This window comes from Scomber scombrus, chromosome 10 (genome assembly GCF_963691925.1).
Source record: "Scomber scombrus chromosome 10, fScoSco1.1, whole genome shotgun sequence".
In the NCBI taxonomy this organism is placed as follows: Eukaryota; Metazoa; Chordata; class Actinopteri; order Scombriformes; family Scombridae; genus Scomber; species Scomber scombrus.
The window spans coordinates 26,515,543-26,536,212 of NC_084979.1; the positions used below are offsets into that span (position 1 = coordinate 26,515,543).

The 20,670-nt window shown below is 38.4% G+C and overlaps 2 protein-coding genes across 2 annotated transcripts in view; both read left to right on the plus strand.

The window, feature by feature from the left end:
* Positions 1-296: 296 nt before the first annotated feature.
* On the plus strand, positions 297-7,750 carry LOC133987947 (PHD and RING finger domain-containing protein 1-like). Its single transcript, XM_062427441.1, has 7 exons — positions 297-674; positions 1,557-1,628; positions 1,726-1,859; positions 2,326-2,417; positions 3,373-3,575; positions 6,586-6,676; positions 6,772-7,750. Exons 1-7 carry the CDS (start codon positions 522-524, stop codon positions 6,807-6,809), a joined length of 783 nt encoding a protein of 260 aa, XP_062283425.1. The 5' UTR covers positions 297-521; the 3' UTR covers positions 6,810-7,750.
* A 10,320-nt stretch (positions 7,751-18,070) lies between these two features.
* The window catches only part of acap3a (ArfGAP with coiled-coil, ankyrin repeat and PH domains 3a), a 79,927-nt gene continuing 77,327 nt past the window's right edge, over positions 18,071-20,670 (plus strand). The window contains exon 1 of the mRNA XM_062427985.1: positions 18,071-18,199. Coding sequence (XP_062283969.1) covers positions 18,153-18,199 — 47 coding nt within the window. The 5' untranslated portion in view covers positions 18,071-18,152. The remainder of the gene's footprint in view (positions 18,200-20,670) is intronic.

A 20,670-nucleotide genomic window follows, 5' to 3' on the forward strand; every position in this document is an offset into this window, starting at 1 on the left:
CAGAGCGCGTGCACGCGGGAACCAGTGAGTCTGAGAACTAGTTTGATCACAACACCTTCATGTTGACGTTTGTTCTTCTCTCTAATAATGCAGTGAAACAACAGCTCCAATCTCTGTGTTTGGGGTTGTTTTTATCGTAACCAAGTGTAGGTGGTAGAGTTATGTTTCCGTTTGTGGTTAAACATCATACAAATAAATAAACTTATTACAGAGGCTGGGCTCCTCACCGGAAGTAAACAGATGTATGTTTAGTGTCCGGCGGAAGTAGTTGTTCACCAGCTGGATGAAACCGAAGTTATAGTCAGTAAATATGCGAGTTATCGTGATTATATAAAGTAAGATATGCTATGCTATAATATTATCTAGCTGAAGGCCAAAACATGTATGACGTTATCTTTATACCGACTTAATTAAAGCGCGTATTCAAGAAAGACTTTTACGCTTAACATTTATATTTGGCGCATTTCTTTTAAAGCAGGAGTGTTTAAAACATATACTTCTAGTCCAGTATAATCTATAGTATGGATAATTCAGCCGTGTTAAACGCAGACGGAGCAGAGCCAGATGTGGATAAATGTCACATCTGTCTGAGTCCCTTCACAGAGCAGACTGTGGCCTCTCTGAGCAGCTGCCAGCATGTTTTCTGTCTTCAGTGTATCCTTGAGTGGTCCAAGGTAAACATTACAGAAAGAAAGCAGAATATAATTAGAAGTATAAAGCCTGTGCACGCATATTGACATGATATAAAACAGTGTGCAAAAGTGCAGAACAGAAATAGGAGTACATAGACTATAAATAAATATATATTTGAATGTAATGAAACTTATGTGTGTGTATTAACAGGATATCTATGTCAGTCTCACTCACAGATACTTTTATCAACAGAATATTTACTTTAACTCTATAATGCTGCAAATGTGGTGTAACAATCCTCTTTGGCACATATTTGCAATGTTTTTTAATAAACCCTACATAATTTCCTTATCAATTAATATCTCGGTAAATCCCAGGACCATTGCACATAGCAAATATTGGATTTTCTGCACATTGCACATTTATCATTATCTGTATGCAGGTGTATTCTTTATGTACATCTCAGGAACATTCACATGTGTATAATCTCAGGAACTTCTGCATATTGCACATTTATATATTGCACATTTATTTACACAAAGATCCATGTATGTAGTATTATATTTTATTTATTTCATCCTATTTTTGACTTTAGTACACTTTCACCTTTAAGCTGCAACTTTTTCCCACTGTACTGCTGTGTCAATTCTAATTTCTCCCCAGGGGGATCAATAAAGTACATCTTATCTTATTTTATCTTATCTTAAAAATGTCTAATATGATTTCCCAAAGTGATGATTACACAGTGTTTGTTTTGTCCAAAATTCAAATAAATTCACTTTACAACAACATAAAACAGACAAAAAACAACAAATCCTCACATTGCAATTGAATCCAAAGATGTTTCTAAGCACAATATTGTCAGATTAATTATTAATGACCACCAAGGGAATAAAAACATGTTGCTCTGTCTTGAATCTCAGACAGCGAACACTTGTCCAGTGGATCGGATCAGCTTCAACTTCATCCATCCTGGAGGCGACGTTCAAAAGAAGGTGATTATTTGCAGCGTGTGAACTAAAGAAAACGTCATGCCAAGCATTTGAAAATATGTTAACAGTGTCAGTGTCTGAATTGTTTGTACTGCTGCAGATCAAAGTGAAGACGCACAGAAAGGAGGATGATGATGATGATGAAGAGGAGCGGAGCCATGCTGTTATCTGTGAGGAATGCGGACGCAGCGACCGTCGGCACCGCCTGCTGGTGTGCATACACTGTGATTCAGGGTATGATAATAAAAAAGTGCAGTCTATACGGCGCCCCTGAATTCATGAAAAGTCTTGTTCACACATATTATTATCTTGTGTGCGCTCACGATTGTGATGATTCGGACTAAGATAATAACTTTAGAGCACTAGATATGTATTTTTTGCGAATGAGATCCATATCCTGTGCACACAAGTTATTATCTTAAGATTATCTTTCAAAACACAGTGATATTGTTATAGGGGTTGTAGTGATTTCCGATGTTTTTCTATTCTTATCTTTAAATGTTCCAGTGATTGAAGTACTATAGGAGAAAGAGTGAGTTGTGTTTGACTTCCTCCATTTTCCACTCGAACATCCTCTGTTATCAGGCTCTGGTGAAGCTGATGGAAATACAAACTTCACACGATATAATGTCATCTTAATTACAGGTACAGATTAAAGGCATTTCATCTCAGAACTGTGAGGTTATACTTTATGTTTCAGGTATCATATGGACTGCTTGACACCTCCATTAAGCACAAACCCAGAAGGTGACTGGATTTGCGCTGATTGTGTTGTCACTCCTCATCATACAGGTAAAGCTGTGTTTTGTGTTTTTTAACATATTTGTTAGGGCTGTGCGATATGACCAAAATCTCATATTCTGATATACAGTAATTATGATATAAAGAAATTCAATGAAATCCATAGAAATTTACAATTGTAATTGTTTTGTTAATGTAAGTCAGATGTGTCCAATCTATTCCATAAAGGGTTTATGTGAGTGCAGATCTCAGTCTTCAGACAGTTGATTGGTCGAATCGTGCACTCTTGATTGGTTGGCACAAAAAACTGCAGTCACTCTGCCCATTATGGAATAGTTTGGACATGCCTGGTGAAGGTGCAATAAAAGCTTTGTGAAGAGAATGATATGAAAAGATAGATGTTTTTCTATCATCACACAATATATATCATCATATCGCACAGCCCCTAATGTTCATGTTAATATTTTATGTAAGAACTAGTTGTAGCCTTTCTTTAAAAGACCATCCTGCTGTTTTTCCATTACCTTACTCATGTACACATCATATTGACGCCATCCTGTTTCCATAACAGGATGTATCACAAAGCACTTGATATCTGATGTCTTCCTGTCTTCCAGGAAGACACTGGTTTTTTGAATATGTCAGTAAAGTATGACAAGCAACACGACAAGAGAAATAAAACTAAATCTAAATGTTCATTGTGATCATCTACAGTATAGGAATATTTCGAAATATCTCTCTTTTTGGAAGTTAAGCATCACTACCTGTCGTCTCTTAGTGGCTGTAAAATGCGGATCCTTAAAGTTGGAATTAAAAAACATAACATGGGGAAAATCTTCCTAAATCAGCCATATGGGATAGGTGGGAATGTTTAAATATCAGTGATGGTTCTGCTTCAACAGGAATTAACGATTAAAGCACCAGTGTGGAGGATGTGAAGGGGAACACATTCAGATTTTAGTACAATATATTTAGTTTTTCTTCTTGTGAAATTGTTCCTGTACAGAAGGATCGGTGGTAGAAGAATATATCAGTGATGGGGAGTTAACGGACCTCTTAGCCGACATGGATGAGATGCCGTCTACCAGCAGTCGCCTTCGACCCTCCACCATGAATCAGCCCAGCAGCTCCACTGGACGACGACACAGCCAGAGGATCCAGAGCAGAGCGAGCAGCAGTCCTCCTAACCCTCGCCCCCAAACCTCCTGGGTCAGTCCAGCATTAAATTACAGCACAGTGTGTTTATATGAACCAAACATCATGAGGTGAGGTTGTTAAATGTGTGCATCTCAAGAGATCAGCTCATTTTTACTTGGGAAACATGACATGATAAAGTTTGTGATATTCTATGATAATCATCTTGTCCACATGTCGGCGTTGTGGTTTTTCTCCGCCACAATGGTGTCAACCTGAGAGTACAAGATAATACATCGGCCTTGTGGTTGCCTACCAGAAACTGTGTCATATACTGGCTTTTATTCAGTTTAAAGCAACATTTTAACAGTTTACGGCCGTGTTTAACTTTATATTTTAACCCAGTGAAGGATTCTAGTCATCAGACGTCTGGATCTTAAGCTGTCAGATAAACAAGCTGAGCAAACGTTGGCAGCAGCTCGGCTCACAGCTCCTCCAGATGTCCTCTGCCCACCAAACAGACTTGGAGAAACAATGATTTCTAACACGAAACTGCTTTATTCAGTGTTTTTACTGGTTTTAATCCTCTATAATTTCATTCTCCTCCTGAATGATGAACACTGAAGGAATCATAACAGGGAGAAGCTGGTTGTTTAACAATGAAAACTACAACTCCCATGATCCCCCACTACTTCTCAATGAAATCAAACTCCGTCTTCTGTTATTGTTTTGATTGAGAGAGCCTAATTATTAATTGATTATCAAAATAGTTGACAATTCATTTAAGAGTTGGCAACTGATCATTTAATTGTCTTATTGTTGCAGCTCTACATTGCAAACATATCTTTAAATGCTATAATTATATTCAACCTGTATCCAGATTTATGGTCGATAGATAACAGGATCAGGTTCTTACAACAGGTTGTTTCACCACGTCGGAAATAAAATGTGTTTATAGTTTGGAACGCTTCACTCAAAGGTGGAGTGAAAAGCTGACTGTCTCAGAGGATAGGGGGGAGGGGGAGATGCAATACCAAATTAAATACACAGATAACGGCACATATTTTCAGACTGTCTCTCCTGGTCGGCAGTCATCGTGTGGCACTCGACAGAAAATGACAGAAATAGTGACAAAGGAGAGCCAGAGAGAAAAGTTCAAATCATGACTCCTCTCTCACCTCCGCACAGCTGCTCCAATCAATGTGTGAAGTGGGTGTGAATGTCGAGAGGTGTGTAACGCCTGTGTGTGAGGACATGATATTTGTTAAATGTCTGGGATTCCCAACCAGTCAGTCACAACTGTAGGAGCATTTTGGATGAGAGCGAAAGGCCTGAACTCAGCCCTCCTGTATATACCATGACCTTTTTAACTGAGATTCTTTGCATCAATACAAACTACAAGACAAATAAAATGATAAATATGAGCTTTTGATTCATATTAACTTGAATTATGGATATTTTTCATTGAAGTAACCTCATGAATGTCACTAATTTATTCAAGTAAACAGAGTAAATGAAAGTAATTCAAGCAGACGTCAAGCAGAAAAGATCTTGAGTCTTGTGGTTTCTTTGATTTTCATGTTTCCAACCTGTCACCATGTGAGGCAGGGCTGCAGCGTTTAACTAAACTTCCTGCCATTCTGAGTGCTTTTCCTGCACGTGTACTCTTCAGCAGTGGTGCCCGAATACTTTCCCACCAGATCAATCAACTGTCTGCAGACACATATATATCATCTTTGGCTGCATGTAGGTCGAAGAGGGCGTCTGCTGGTGTTTGTGGTTACTGTCTGATGAAGAGACTTCTCTGGCCTCCTTGGTTCATCTGTGTTGGTTACAGCTGCTGCTTTTACTTGTTTAACACCAGTTTATAATGACTTCTCATATACAGCACTTGGTCTTTACACAGGCGTCAAGAGGCCTTAAGTTTGCTGGATTCATTGAGGTTCTTCTTCTTAAGCTGTTAGAGTGCCGCTATTCAGGTGGCTCGCAGTGATAAACACACTTTACCTGACGAATCATCAGTGAGCTCGTGTAGTGAAGACGAGGCTTTGTTTATTCATTCAAGGACATCCATGTGTGTTTTTCCTCTTTTCTACCAATTTCAATTACCAAGATTTGTTGTTGCTCAAAGACTCTTTGGATCATCTCCACTCTTTTTCTTGTTGTTTTAGTGATTAGCTGGCAGAAAATCAGGTTATAAAACATTCTTTCTGTTTTTATGCAAACTAAAAGACTCACACAGGAAAAACTTCACATGCCAAATTAAAATTTGTCAGTTAATAATATATTTTATTTATAAAGCTCACTTTATAAAAGGCGCTTAAAGTTCACCTCACATAGTTAAACAAATTTGCAAAAAGACGTCACACAACAACAACAACAGAGCAGCAGGGAAGACACTGTATTATAATAATAAATACATTTAAAGCAAATCATTATTTTATGCTACACTCATATTTTATGCTCTATTTTAGTCAAGCTTTTTGTTTTCTTTCTCTCTTTTTATTTTTACTGTTTGATATTTTGTTTTTATGTTAAAGCACATTGAGTTGGCCCTTTGTATGAAATGCGCTGTGTAAATAAAGCTGCCTTGCCTTATAGGTAGAAAACAAAAACAGTAAAAGATTTTTAAAAAGACATTGTCACATTGGGCATCGGACAAATTGAGAAAAGTCCAAACAACAGTTGCATCAGGTGAACAGGACAGGCAGGGGAGCAGGTGCAGATTATTATCCAGGTTTCATAAAACAGAAGCTCCAAAAAGCATCATGACATCCACAACGATCTGACAAAGGAGCAAAGCATCTGAGTCACTACATGAAGAGAGTGGCTGAGGACGGACTGAGGTGCAAAGTGAGGGAGTGGGTGGAGTTGGTCAAGTAGATGCAGAACTTGTAGATGGAGAAAGGAGGGAAAGTCTGAGAGCATCTGGTGGACAGCTTGAGGACGGCAGGTCTGGGGAGTTTAAGGAAAGTACACAGCGTGGGAGAAATGGGCGTTGGCTGCAGACAGAGCAGACTTTCCATAATTTTGATGTTTGTGACTATGAATCATCAGCTCTGTTTTTTTTGTTCTTATTTCTCAGCACGTGCCTAAATACTTGATACGAGCATCAAAGCCTGCAGTCGCAACAGATGAACCGCTTCCACACAGCGACACCAGCAGTGCATCAGACAGTAAGTTATCATCACCTGTCAGATCACTTCCTCACAGCTTCAGGAGTCTGTGCATGCTTTGATGTTTAACCTTGTGTGTTTTTTGTGTTTCACAGATTTAAATACAAAAAAAAGAAGGAAGCGTGCAACTTGAGCTGCTGGATTACAGTTTATATTATCACGGACTGATAGACATCTCAGCAGCTGAATGTGCTTCTGTCTGAAACGACCACATGGTGGCAGCAGAGCGTTATGAGTTGGGAGTTGATCTCCAGATATAAACTCTAAATGTGAAGGAACTGAACTTGAACCAGGTTTTTGTTTCTTTTAAAAGTGATATTTTTTAATATTCTTTGTAAAAAGCTGTTGCTGAATGTTTTCTGTTTTCACTTTTGTGACAGTAAGGCTGAAAATAATCTAGATTTTTCTTATTATCAACAAATCAGTTAGTCTGTTCATCAAAGTGACATAAATCTTTACAAAAATGGGTCAAAATATATAAAAGGGTGAAGGTGGAACAATTTCATGCAAGTGTTGGGCACCAGTCATAAACATTAAATGTGAAGGAACGTAACTTAAACAAGGTGCTTTTTTAGTTTCTTTGAACACTGACATTGAAACAGTAAAGCTGTCAGTCCTGAACATTTTTGAAAAGTGACATAAATCTTTTTTAAAAATGGGTCAAAATATATAAAAAGGCTTCTAAAAATTACTTCTAAGCAGTTATTTGTGTGAAGGTGGAACATTTTCATGCTAATACATGTGATTAGAGCATTAGTTTCAGCCTTGGATTAATACATTTGGTTATGGTGAGTCTATCTTGAGTCTTTCCTGCAGCAGGATGGTGTTTATGGGATTGACTCAAAATAACCTACAGTTACCGTCTTCAGGGTAATGAAGGGACACGTCAGCTGGTGCAACAGTGTGACTCACCGCTGTGTTTTTAATAGTTTTTGAACAACAATAAAGCTCCACAGCACAGGGGGATAAGATGCATCTGGCTTCAGCTACAAACACTTGTCAGGAGGAACAATGTATTATTGGTTTCAGTCTTTTCGTTGGATTTGTTGACAATAAGAAAAAGAAAGAATATCATTAGCCTGTTTTACTGTTAGTTGTCACATAATTTATGTAAATAAAGTATTCATTGTTTGATATTTCTTTTATTTTTGTCCCTGTTTGTTTTTAATGTCTACATCTCTGTGCTGGTTGACTTACTGCAGAAAATATGAGGTATCAGAAAAGTCAATTTAAACACACTCAACACATTAAATATCACTTCTAAATATCAGTATTTGAGTCAAATAATCAGAGGTACATTTCACTTCAACAAAAATATACAAAACTAATGTTTCTTAATATAATATTCTTGCCCCTGTTCTAGCACATGTACACTTTTTTGTCTTAAGTGACTTCAGTGAGGCAAAGAACAAACAAACACATTTCACCAAGAGGGGAAACCTAGCAGATAACTGTTCTTTAGGGGAGAAACTAATGTGTTCATACAAATGGAGAGACACGGGTCCAAGTAGAGCTTAACCAAAAAACAGAATAGTAAAAAAAAAAAAAAAACAGTATTACCTAAAGGACCAGTGTGTAAGATTTAAGGGGATTTATTGGCAGAAATATAATATTATAATGTGTTTTAATTAGTGTATAATCACCTGAAAGCAAACCACTGTAGGTTCTCCTACACCAAGGATGTCTAAACTATTACACAAAGGACTATGTGGCTGCCAGTTTTCATTCCAACCGAGAAGCAGCAGACCAAGCTTGACTCATTTAATCAACTGATCTCAGTCTTTATACAATTGATTGGTCGAATCGCATGCTCTTGATTGGTTGGAACAAAAACCTGCAGACACACAGCCCTTTATGCAATAGCTTGCCTGTATGCACACTTGAAAACAGGGTGTTTAGAGGAGAGGTATTGAGTTTGCAATCTACAGCCACACCGCTAGATGGCACTATGTCCTACACTGTGGTCCTTTAATTGCAACATTCAGTTGGACCTCTAAAACTAGACCATATACATAAATGCATATCAACGTAACAGATTAGACAGGATGTTCCCATCTGACCCGTATTTTTAGTACACATAGCATGATGTAGGTGGAGGCTGGCTATAGATTGCATGTGAGGCAGTGATGGTGTCATTGAATCAAAGAGCAGCTTTTATAGACTCGTCTGCAGGTTTCTCTCATCCTGCCTCTCAGCAGCACTGAGCCATCGCCTAGCAACACCAGCCTCTGTGATTTCTCCGGCTCCCGTCCAGCCGTACCCAAGAGGAGGCTGCCTCAGACAGACACACTCAGATCTGTTGTTTCCGGTCTTTTGATATTAAATCCGCCCTTTGATGTCCAAAAAGCATCACATGTTCAGGCAGCGAAATCAAAACTAGTTTGTGGAAGATGCAAGAAAAGAGGAATGTGAGGTCAAGAAATCATGCATTTAGCCATCAGTGTGATGATATTATAGTAAAGTTATTTTAGTTTATATATAACCATCCTCAGTGGATGTTTGTTTGTGTGTGTGTGTGTGTGTTGTGTGTGTGTGTGTGTGTGTGTGTGTGTGTGTGTGTGGTTATCAGTGTGATTCGGGGGGGGTGGAGTGAACGAGCCTGCAGCTCATCTTGCCCTACTTTCCCCTAAAAACAACGTGCGCAGAAAAACAAATGTTCACCTTCATTGGTCAGACATGTTTGTTGAACAGAACTGTTGAAATGAACAAAATTTCCTGAATGAGACACCGTAAGGCATCAACACACAGTAAAACCCTCTCAGTCTCTTGTTGGTTAAACCTTATTTAACAATCAGGAGAGCAGCTCCTCACATTATTTGTATCACATTCATTCACATTTGTTTCCTTATTAGCAGCTCTTACATTTTTAAAAGCCATAAGTATTTATATTAAGTATATATATATATTTAAGTATTTAAGTATTGAATAAAACTTCTGACAGCTTTTTTTTTATTTATTTAAGAACTGTGTAAGGTTTAATTATTTCACAACTTATTTCACTTTCACAATAAATTTGTCCAAAGCTTCATAAAAATCTCAGGCATTTTCATATTAAACAGATGTTTCATTAGGAATGTAATTGTTTTAAATAGTTAAGTTGTTATTCATCTTGAGTTCCTCACGTTCTCTTTTGTTGAGTTGACTGTTGTAAATTAATGATGCGTGTATGTTGCAACTATGTGACGCCTATATTATGCTGCGATTTTGGCCCAATGTCCCTTGTAAAAGAGATAATATGGCTCAATAGATGTCATGTTAATAAATAAATATAATTTTGAAAAAACATGATTAAGCCTGTTATCAGCAGATAAATCCTTCTGTATTTCACAGTATATAGTTTTTAAATCATTCCCGCTCTGGTTGTTTGATCGCCCACCCAGGGCTGAGCCAGCTAACTTCCGGTTAGCCTTCTGCCAACTTGAATGGGGATAAAATAATTTTATCGCGCAGCTCTTATTGACTTTCTAAATGTAATCTGACCAAATGGATCAAATTCTAACAGTGAACAGAGTCTTTATGCGGGGGTTGTGTGACCCTCAAAACTATTTATCCAGTTTCACAGCTGCAAAGTAGCAATGGAGTAGACTACTGGAGCATGTGTGACACTAGCTCTAAACTGCGAGGTGATAATAGAAAGAGATTTCATGTCATAATATACTCAAATTCAAAATTAATGCTGTTTATCAAAGCCAAACCTGAGCTTAGACATCCTCGGTTCTGCTGTCTTCTCCATTAATGCTGACCTAAAGTGTAAAAACAATAGTTTGACGTTTTGGAAACTTCACTTATTCACCTTTTGTTTTCAGAGATTAATGCCTCTCTTCAGGCTTGGATGAACACATTGTTCTTTTTGTGGCTACAGTTCAGCCAAATAACTTATTTTTCTGAAGAGGCCAGCTGCATCTCCGCTGTAATGATGTCAGTCTCACTCCCAGCAGTCCACCCCTGCGACCGTGCTCAACCCTTTTCCACCATTCATTGAATCCTGACATCCTCACATCTGGGAAGGATGGAGATTTGGACTGCTTTTGGGCATCTGAATATTTGATACTACTCTCGCTGACACAGCTTCCTGAAAAGTACTTTCCTTTGTTTCTGTTCCAGCTGTTCCAGTGCTGACCCAGTACTCACCCTATCCAGTCTTTATGGGATCCTGTCACTGTTTCCCTCGCAGGAATCACGGACAGGAACAGCAGCCGTTTACAGAGCCTTGCAGTGGATAAGGAGCTGAAGGGTTTTAAGCCTGTGACTCTTTAAGCAATTAAGCTCACCCTAACATGATTAACACACAATGGAGCCAAGGTCAAAAATACCTCTAATGACTCGCTGCTCCAGAGGAAGTCTGATACTAATCACTCCCTCCAGGAAACAGAGATTTTACGATCACAATGATTAACGCAAACACAAGACATCTTCACAGTATTTGCAAAGGTTGCAGTTTTGCTAAAATACCACAACTTTCCCTTATTAAATTCTGCATGATTTTGATCAATTGCCACATTACAGACTCCAGTTTTATTATTTAGCCTGTAAACATGAAAGGTGTTGATCTTCTCATCTCATAGCAAAGAAAACAAATGTTTCCCAAAATGTCAAATTAGTCCTTTAATTCCCTGAAGATGTTGCTCTTTAGCTAACTCAATAAAACCTTTAGTCCATGCGTTTGCAAAATTCTTTCATGAGTTCTCAGGAGGTTTCACATGCCCCACATTCATCATCTGTATATTAGGACCATGTCAGCAGCTAAAGCAGCTAAAGCAGCTACAGCTAAAGTAAACGCATGAAAATCCCCTGAAGTTGTTTTTGCTGCAGCAGCAGTATCACACCCAGGAGTGATGCTTCGAGCTGCAGAGGCAGAAAAGCACTCTGGCTGAGACATTAGCTTCATGCGCTAATCTGCAATGGCAGACCTGCTAAATAAATCAGCACTGATGTTAGCATGACTGCAAACAGCTTCTGGTAATGAGTGTTTCAAACTTACGAAGGTCATCTGTCAGGGGCGTTTGGATGTGACCCAATGTGGAGAATGAGAACATAATTTATGGAAGTCATTAGCAGGACATGCAGTATATATTAGCCCAGTGGTTGGCTTATGACCTGGTAGCATGGCCTGGTTATTAAAAGTTCAATCCATGAGAGATTTTTCAAATTGTTTCATTTTTAGAGGTAAAATTGTCCAGTAATGCAAAGAAAAAAGCAAATATTAGAGAAGAGTCTGAAAAAATTAATCCAGTATGGTGTCTTTTCTGATGCTTTAAATCCTTCACCAGTCCTTTACATCTTCTAAATAAGAATACATTAATGCATAAAAGACTTCAATGTTTTTGTCACTGTTCTACGCTGAACAAAAAAGGCTTCAGAGCTCTGTCAAAAACAGACAGTATCATACTAATACTATAATATGATCATGTCAGTATTTCATTATACCTCTTGCTGCCTCTCAGGTGTCTCACACACACACACACACACACACACACACACACACACACACACACACACACACACACACACACACACACACACACACACACACACACACACACACACACATCTCCATCAGTGTGAACAGAGTAGTCTTACTGCAAGAAAATTCATTTAAAATGGATTTGGGAATACATTTTGGCATATGCATGCATAATACAGAACATTCATGCAGCATCTGCACATGCCTCATTGGTAGCGGCTTGTATAGCCTTGCACCTGCAGTCAGAAGGGATAACATTACAAGCTGTGTGCTCAGCAACGCGACTCGCAGCTCCTCTCCAGCAGACCAAAGAAGGGAGCAAAAGTAGGTCACCCTCCCAGAGACCCACACATGTCTCCCAGTGATTCCATGCTGCGGTGCTGCTCATGTCTGCCATGAGAGGGCTTCAAAAATGGGAGTCGACAGCCGCCTTCCTCTCGGTTTTCCTGCACAGAGGCAGGAAAGCCTCATCCTTGCTCCTGGTAGATTACGCACAGTGTCGGAAACAAAAGATCAGCAGGAGGAGGCGGTTCATGAGCAGTCCAGTACTTATATGATTGCTGGGCTGTCTCCTCTGTAAATCCTCTCACTGTGAAGCAAACCAACTTCATTCATTCCATGACTCATAAATGTGCCTGATAAAACCTCACTGATTGCCTTCCCATATTATAAAGAGAAAGCTGGCATGAGTCCATATGTCCACATTTAAACTGAAAGAGATGTCAGTCACGGCAAATGCTCCTCCTGTCCATACTGGCCCGAAAGAAATCCATCTCCTATTGTGATTCATATGTAAGCAACAGTGAACAAAGAGACGTCATCCTAAAAGAAAAATCTGTGTAAGTCACTTCAGCAAATGCCCAAAACTGCTTATGTTTAAATTTAAGTAACACTGACTTATGTAACAGTTGCATGTGTTGCCTTCTTCTCAGTGTGTGATGACGAGATGCATTAAAAAGGGCAAAAGACAGCTTGAAAATAGGTAAATTAGGTGTTTTTCTCTTGCTCTTCTTTTCTGAGAAAAACGTCACATATTCCAGACTAAATAATACTAATAATAATAAACATGCTTGTACACATCACAGTAACTAATAGGTTAGTTTGCAAGGTTGCAGAGGTGGCAAAGGTACTCACATTCTGTACTTAAGTAGAAGTAGTCTACTGACATAATTATATCCCTAATACGCCATCATACTTATTTGAATGTCAAGTCTTCTTTTTATAAAGTCACCGGGATTGAAAAAAGTAACACGCCCATTTTGTCAATGTAAGGAGTAGAAAGTACACTTATATTTGTGTTCAAATGTAGGGAGTAAAAGTAAAAAGTCATCAGAAAAATAGATACTCAAGTAAAGTATAGATACCTGAAAATCTACTTAAGTACAGTAACAAACTACAAATACTTTACTTCCCACCTCTGCTAGGTTGATTGTTAATAATCTCACACACGCTTTATATCCCTCCTGTTGTGTTCCCGTCAACCGTTAGCTTAAAGCATAAATTATCACCCAATTCTGTGTTAGGCCTTTTTAGCCACCTTCATTCCAACCTATTACCACGTTTTACACATATGTTTGGAAATTATGGTCAATAGGCCTAATTTAAATGAATGGGCAACATAAAGGGTATGACTTTTTTTCTTTTTTTCTTGAGCACCATAACAACAGTGCATTGTGATCTGATTGCCTCTGATTTTGTTACTCCATATACCTTTTAACTGGACTGTACTTATGCAGCGCTTTTCTAGTCTTCAGGGTTAAGTATCTTGCCCAAGAACAAATCGACATGTGGACTGGAGGAGTCGGGGAATGCACTGCCGATCTTCCGATTGGTGGACCACCACTCTACCTCTTGAGCCACAACCACAGCCGTTCATATCACTACCAAATTATTCAGCCTTGTACCCAGGTGGGTTTATTTCAGAGGTCCATGAGTTCATTTCCATCACTGAGGCCGCAGTAGTCGTTCACAGCTATTTCTCTGGTGGACATTGTCCTCTGTGTAACTTCTCTGTGAGTCCACACATTCTGCTGGATTCCCACATGTCATCCTTGTGGTGTGTATCATCCAATTATCTCATGTCAGCAGCTGGGCTTCTATCCTGTTTCTCATCAGCTCCGCAGAGCAAGTGTCTGTCTGACACATCAGATGTGCATTCCTCTACTGTGGGATTTGTTGCTGGTGGACCTTGGTGTGCTTTGGATGACCAAGAGAGTCGTCCTTTGGGAAACTCTTCATCCGAACCTCCTCCATCAGTGTCTGTGTTTGCTGGATGTGTTAAGTTACGAGTCCCTGTATGATTCTGTTACTGTGTCTTGTCCTTACTTGCTCTTTGCTCTGGAGAGGTTTTGTGTTTGCAGCTACAGGCAGGAACAGATTTCTATGGAGGACTTTTGTCTTATCTTCTCCACTCTGCGGTTAGACTTCAGACAGTAGGCTACCATCCCCTTTATGTGATGATGTAGACTTCCTTTTCCCAGTATGACCAGAGGTTGCCTGGCCCTCCTCTCTCCATCTTATTCCTCACTAAGCCCACCTGTAACTCTGGACCATAGATCCTTTAGTCATATTGTGTTTTTTCCTCCGTCAGCAGACTTGCATGAAAGTTTAGATGCTATATCACACGCTTCTTTGATTCTCTTTCTCCATTTCTCATGTTTACCAGGTATAATGTTTATCCCACTTACCATGCCATGTACTTGCTGATGAACACTTAACACAAGGCACTGCAAAGCTGAGCCTGATGGGAATGTCATACGCTTTGCAGCTATTTGAGATAAACTAAACTACTGACATATCTGATTGTGCTAGATAAAAAGTAAAGAGATTACCACAGTTATTATAATTCATCCTAAAGGGGACATTTATGTCTGTACCAAATGCTATGGTAATCCATCCATGAACTGCCATGACCTTTCAGTAGGATTCATTCTCTGAGGATCAGCAATTCATCCGATAGATGATGAGATATTTCAGTCTGGACCAAAGATGATGTGGCTAAAAAGCAGAACATATCAAAGGTGCAGTATGTAGAATTTAGTGAATTTAATGGCATATAGTGGAGCAGACTGAGCAGAAATGGAATATAATCTTCATAAGTATGTTTTCATTAGTGTATAATCACCTCAAAATAAGAATAATTGTGTTTTTGTTACTTTAAAATGAATTAATTTGGTTGCAATCTGCAGCCTCACCACTACATGCCACTAAATTTTACACACAGGTCCTTTAACACCACAAGCTACTGCACAATTGATCATATCTACATCGTTGGAATTTGGTCATGTCAGTGAATGATGGCGGTATTGTCAAGACACCTCCACTGAGAGTGAATGAGATCATATCCATTCATGGCCTGAGCTACAGCCCTTTTTTTTTTTAAGTTGAGGATACGAAAGGACAATGGCGCTCTATTAAAACCTGCAGTGAAATCCCAAGCAGGCGCTCATTCTTCAAGCTTTCCCTTTCCTATGAATTAATAATAGCCCTGCTGAGGAAATGGATGCATTTAAGAGGCCCTCATTTAACAGCTGTATTGGAAAGTGGTAGAATAACTGTATAGGATGTGTTAAAAAGCTATTACATTCAGTTAGTCAGGCGTTTTTCCCAGTAAATACATTTCACAGCTTATAGCAGTAAAACATGACATGCAAAAACATATCATAGGCTATCAAAAGGTGTGAAAAAAGATGACTGGGATGAATTTGTCTGTTAGGATTCAAGAGCAGGGACTGAAGCTATCATGAGTGTTATTCACACTCTGGAGAGTATAAAAATGACTTCATTACACGTTTATGAAGAATATGGAGCTGAAACATCTCAGACATAGTGAAGAGATGAAGATTTGACAGATAATCAGTGTCAGCTGTACACATTTTAATTATTTTTCTGTCTTTATTTATAAAAAATGCAAATAATAACAGATTAAGACAGAGTGAACTACACCCTCTAGTTATTTTATATTTCAACCTGTAGTGACTAAAAAATAAATGTTTTGTTTTTGCTATTTTTTTTTATTTGAAAATCAATGAACAATGTCAGTATGACTTTAGTCTTTGGTGGAAATGCAGTTGTATCTTTCAAATGTACTTAGCATGAGATTATTATAGAGGGGGAAAAAATCACGTTGTATTCATTCAAATGAGTCGAAATGTGACGTCAGGGCTCCACTCGCTCACGTGCAGAGGGCTGAGCATGTGTTGCTTTCAAGTGCTGTCGGAAATATTAACGTCATTACGAGTTTTGTGCAAAAATTACATTATGCAACAGTCTGAATTGCTTAACAAAATATATTCACTTAACTATATTTAAGAACAATTTTGAAGTTTCACAGCATTTCAAAGCGAAATAGGCCGATTCTAGGCTGCTTCTTACTCCACTACTGTACTTAACATTATGTGAGTACTAGATTTTACATACAAACACAGTCTATATGTTAGATACATAAATTGTGGTGCAGTTTTGTAAATTAATTTGCCCAATAATATATAAAGTTGACCTGGTTAAAATGAGCTCAACCTCAACCAGGTGCAACATTACAATGCTGCTTACACATCAATAATAATAACATACTATACAACTCTTCTGCCTAATGAGTAGGCCTACTTTTACCTTTGATACTTTACATACAATCTGCTGTTGATAAAATATTGACTTTTACTTGTAACTTTAGTGTTTCATTGTGGTGTTGCTTCTTTCACTTAACGTAAAGGATTTAAATACTTCTGCCAGCACCGGTTACCATGAAGTTGTGAAGATGTGATGTTCAGAGTAATCCTATTAAAGGTCTACTACTTGTGTAAATGTGATATTTTTTGTATGTTGTATCAACAGTGAATTGAATTGTCAACTTTACATCCATCCTTTAGGACTTACAGCAAAGTTTTAAGAAGAATACAGTCATGGCATTTGACAGTTTGAAAAAGGTTCATTATAGTTGTTTAAACCTTCATTTGCATAATAGTAGCTGCCAAACAAATGTAGTTGAGCAAAAAGTACAACAGTTTCCTCTGAAAGTAGTGGAGTCAGTGTATGAAGTGGCATAAAACAGAACAACTAAAGCAACTAAAAACTGAGTAAATGTATTTAAATGACATGTTCACATTTTGTCATGTCTGTCTTCAATCAGGTTCCCATAAGAGCAAAAGAGGTTTTCCTTACAGTCATCATTCCTCCTGTTCATACTGTTTATTAAAAGATCCCCTTCAAATGTGCCTTCAGTGTGATTAATAAGGGACAAAATCCACACAGTCATTTTGAAGCTTACGTGAGTCTTCAGCAGTCTGAGTTAGTCATATCAAGTGGATATCTGCCACGTTTACAGACATTTTTTGCATCAAATTCCCTCTTTGTGTTTCCTCGTACAGTGTTTCATCATAAAACACATTACAAGGAGTATTTAAATAGGGTATTAGGGAAGAATAGTAACAAAAAGAGGGACTTTGGCACAAAAAATACTGTAATGTTGAAATATATCTACTTGATTTGACTCATTTGGACGGCTGAAGCTTTATATTAGCTTCAGATAAACTTTTAAATACATTTTTGCACATAATGAGGACTGTGTCCACCATCATTTATACTATAAGCATATTATTAAGGGATCTTCTAATGATCAGTATGAACAGGAAGAATGCTTATTATTATAGGCCATGGAAAAAAAAACTATTGCAATGTTCATTTGGACACTTGATTATTGTTTTAAGATAGACTTGGGAAAAACTGTGAACACCCCTCCTCGTTTCCCACCAAAACTCAGCTGAATGTAAATCATGCATTGGACGTGGAAGCTTAAAAGTACGAGTTTAGCGGGAGTCCCTGAAGGCAGCGCAGGGTCCAGTAGTGAGTGGATCAGCTGCAGACCTTCAGACTGAGTTGCAGCGCTGCAGGAGAAGGAGACACACGGAGGGAGAGGATCACTGTATCGGATACTTAACATCTCTGCTTTACTCTAACCCGGGAGATGAAACCCGCATTTTAAAAACCCGCAAGATTACTTCACTCCAACCCAAGATGACGGTGGATTTTGAAGAATGTATTAAAGATTCACCCCGGTTTAGGTAAGAGCATGAAAACTCCTGATCTGCTGAACTGTTGAACGTCTCAGAAAATGCACACAAAGACTTGTACGATTGATTGAAGATGTTGGTTGTAATGCACATAATAAGCCTGAGTTGTAAGTGTGTTCAGTGTGTTGGATTAATTAAACTGCGACACTGTGAGTGAAGCTCAGTGGGATTAATAATCACGATCTGATAAATGGTGTCTGGATTACAATTATAGTTAGGAGGAATATAAATCAGATTTGAGTCATTTCACTGAGAAGATGAAGATGAAGATGGTGGTGGTGATGATGGTGATGATGGTGGTGATGATGATGAGGAGGAGGATGGGGATGAGCAATGCAGCCACATGAGATGTCACATGGACTGACTGAGATCAAAGTCATGTCTGTTGGTCCTCGTGTTGTATGATTTTTACATTGATGATAAAAATGGTCTTTAGGAGAGTGGTGTTAGTAGTATTCAGATTATATACTTATATAAAAGTACTAATAGCTACAGCAATGTAAAAAAAATACTGCATTACTGCATGAAAAGTACATTAGTATTATGAGTGATGTAGTATGTAGTATTACAGTAAAAGTTTAGGTTTGGTCCCTCTGACTGATATATTATTATATATGACATCATTAGATTATTAATAGTGAAGCATCAGTGTTAGAGCAGCATGTTACTGTTGTAGCTGCTGGAGGTGGAGCTAGTTTACACTACTTTATATACAGTTAGCTAGTTTAGTCCAGTGGTTCCCAACCTAGGGGTCAGGGCCCCTCCAAAGGGTCAGCAGATAAATGTGAGGGGTGGTGAGATGATTAATGGGAGAGGAAAGAAGAAAAAAACAAAGTTCTGATACTTTTTCTCTCATCTTTGATTTTTGGTGAAATATTGGATCATTTGAACATTTATTGAAATGAAACCATTTGAGAAGTTCAGAGGGAAAAATCTATTGGTGGAGCTGTTAACAACTCATAGACATCTGAAATGTGAGCCTGACTACACACTGCTTTTTGTAAGACAAAAGGTTGGAAACCACTGGTTTCATCTTTAACTGTGTTTAAATGTGTTGTATTTTAAAAGCTTGTTATATTATCCATTGTGTCCACTTGTATCTGAAAAGGAACTAAAGCTGTCAAATAAATGGTAGTGGAGTAGGAAGCATCACATGGAAATACTCAAGTAAAGTAGCCTACACATACTTCAAAATTGTACAGTGCTTGCATAAATGTACTTTGTCACTTTCCATCACTGGTTTAGGATATCTGTAGCTGTTGTCTGTGATAATATATCAAAGCTCTAATCCAAAAAGTGAAGGTAATTGGTGGTAATGCTTAACTGTAACATCACCTCTGTATTAACTTCCTTCATAAATGAGCTCCTGTCTGCAGAGTGCAGTTCAAACAGTGACACTAATCATTGGATCAGAGGAAACTGGAGGTTTCCACACAGACTGTGCCAAAGCCCCCTGACAGCCTGTGCACCAAAGGTTACATAAATAACGCAGGAATTTTTCTACACCCACATCAAAACCTGAGCAAAAGTCAAGAGCCTCAGTCTGTGGACCTTTAATGCTCCTGCAGCAGTGGGAGAAGCACTCAGATCCTTTATTTAACTCAAAGTACCAATATAACAATGTATAGACTAGAATTAGATGTACAAGTCCTGCAGTCAACAGTATTATTATATATGACATCATTAGATTATTAATAGTGAAGCATCAGTGTCAGAGCAGCATGTTACTGTTGTAGCTGCTGGATGCTTTTGCAATATTTGCTGTTTTTGTAAAATATTGGACACTTTCACATGTTTGGGGCCTTGAACAATTAGTAAATGAAACCATATGAGAAGAAAGGGGAATTTCTCTTTGGTGGAGCTGCTAACAGCTCTGAGACGTCTGAAACGTGGCAACAGACCAAAGTAGAACAGTTTTTGTAAAAAGTCATGCTTTCATACACAAAAAAAAGAAGAAGCAAATCTTCACATCTGAGAAACTGGAAAGCGATTGATTGATAATCTAAATAGTTTACTATTAGTTACTAGGCTAATCAGTTAATTGACTAGTGGTTGCAGCTGTGCTAATAGCTATAGCTGTCAGATAAATGTGCAGTAAAACATGCAACATTTGCCTTTGAAATGTGGTGGAGTACAAGTAGAAAGTTGAAACACTCAAAATTAAGAGCAAGTACCCTTTAAACGTGTACTTAAGTGCAGCATTTGAGCAAATATACTGATTTACTTCCCACCACTGGATGTATGTGTGCGTGTGGTCTGTCATTGGCTACTTTTGGGGACAAATTTCAGACTTAGGACTTAGTTAATTGGGGACTGCTCGTCCAATTGGAGACAAAAAACCCATGCCTTCCATTGGGGGGAAAAGCTGATTTTTGGGGTCAGTGGTTAAAGTTAAGGTTAGGCAAGTAGTGCTTATGGTTAGGTGTTTGTCCACCAGCCAAATGGCTTATGAATGTACCAGC

Coding starts and splice junctions, on each gene's coding strand:
- LOC133987947 (XM_062427441.1), top strand. CDS start 522: ATGGATAATTCAGCCGTGTTAAACGCAGACGGAGCAGAGCCAGATGTG. Junction 1,629..1,725: donor GAGGCGACGTTCAAAAGAAG/GTGATTATTTGC, acceptor GTACTGCTGCAG/ATCAAAGTGAAGACGCACAG. Junction 3,576..6,585: donor CTCGCCCCCAAACCTCCTGG/GTCAGTCCAGCA, acceptor CTTATTTCTCAG/CACGTGCCTAAATACTTGAT.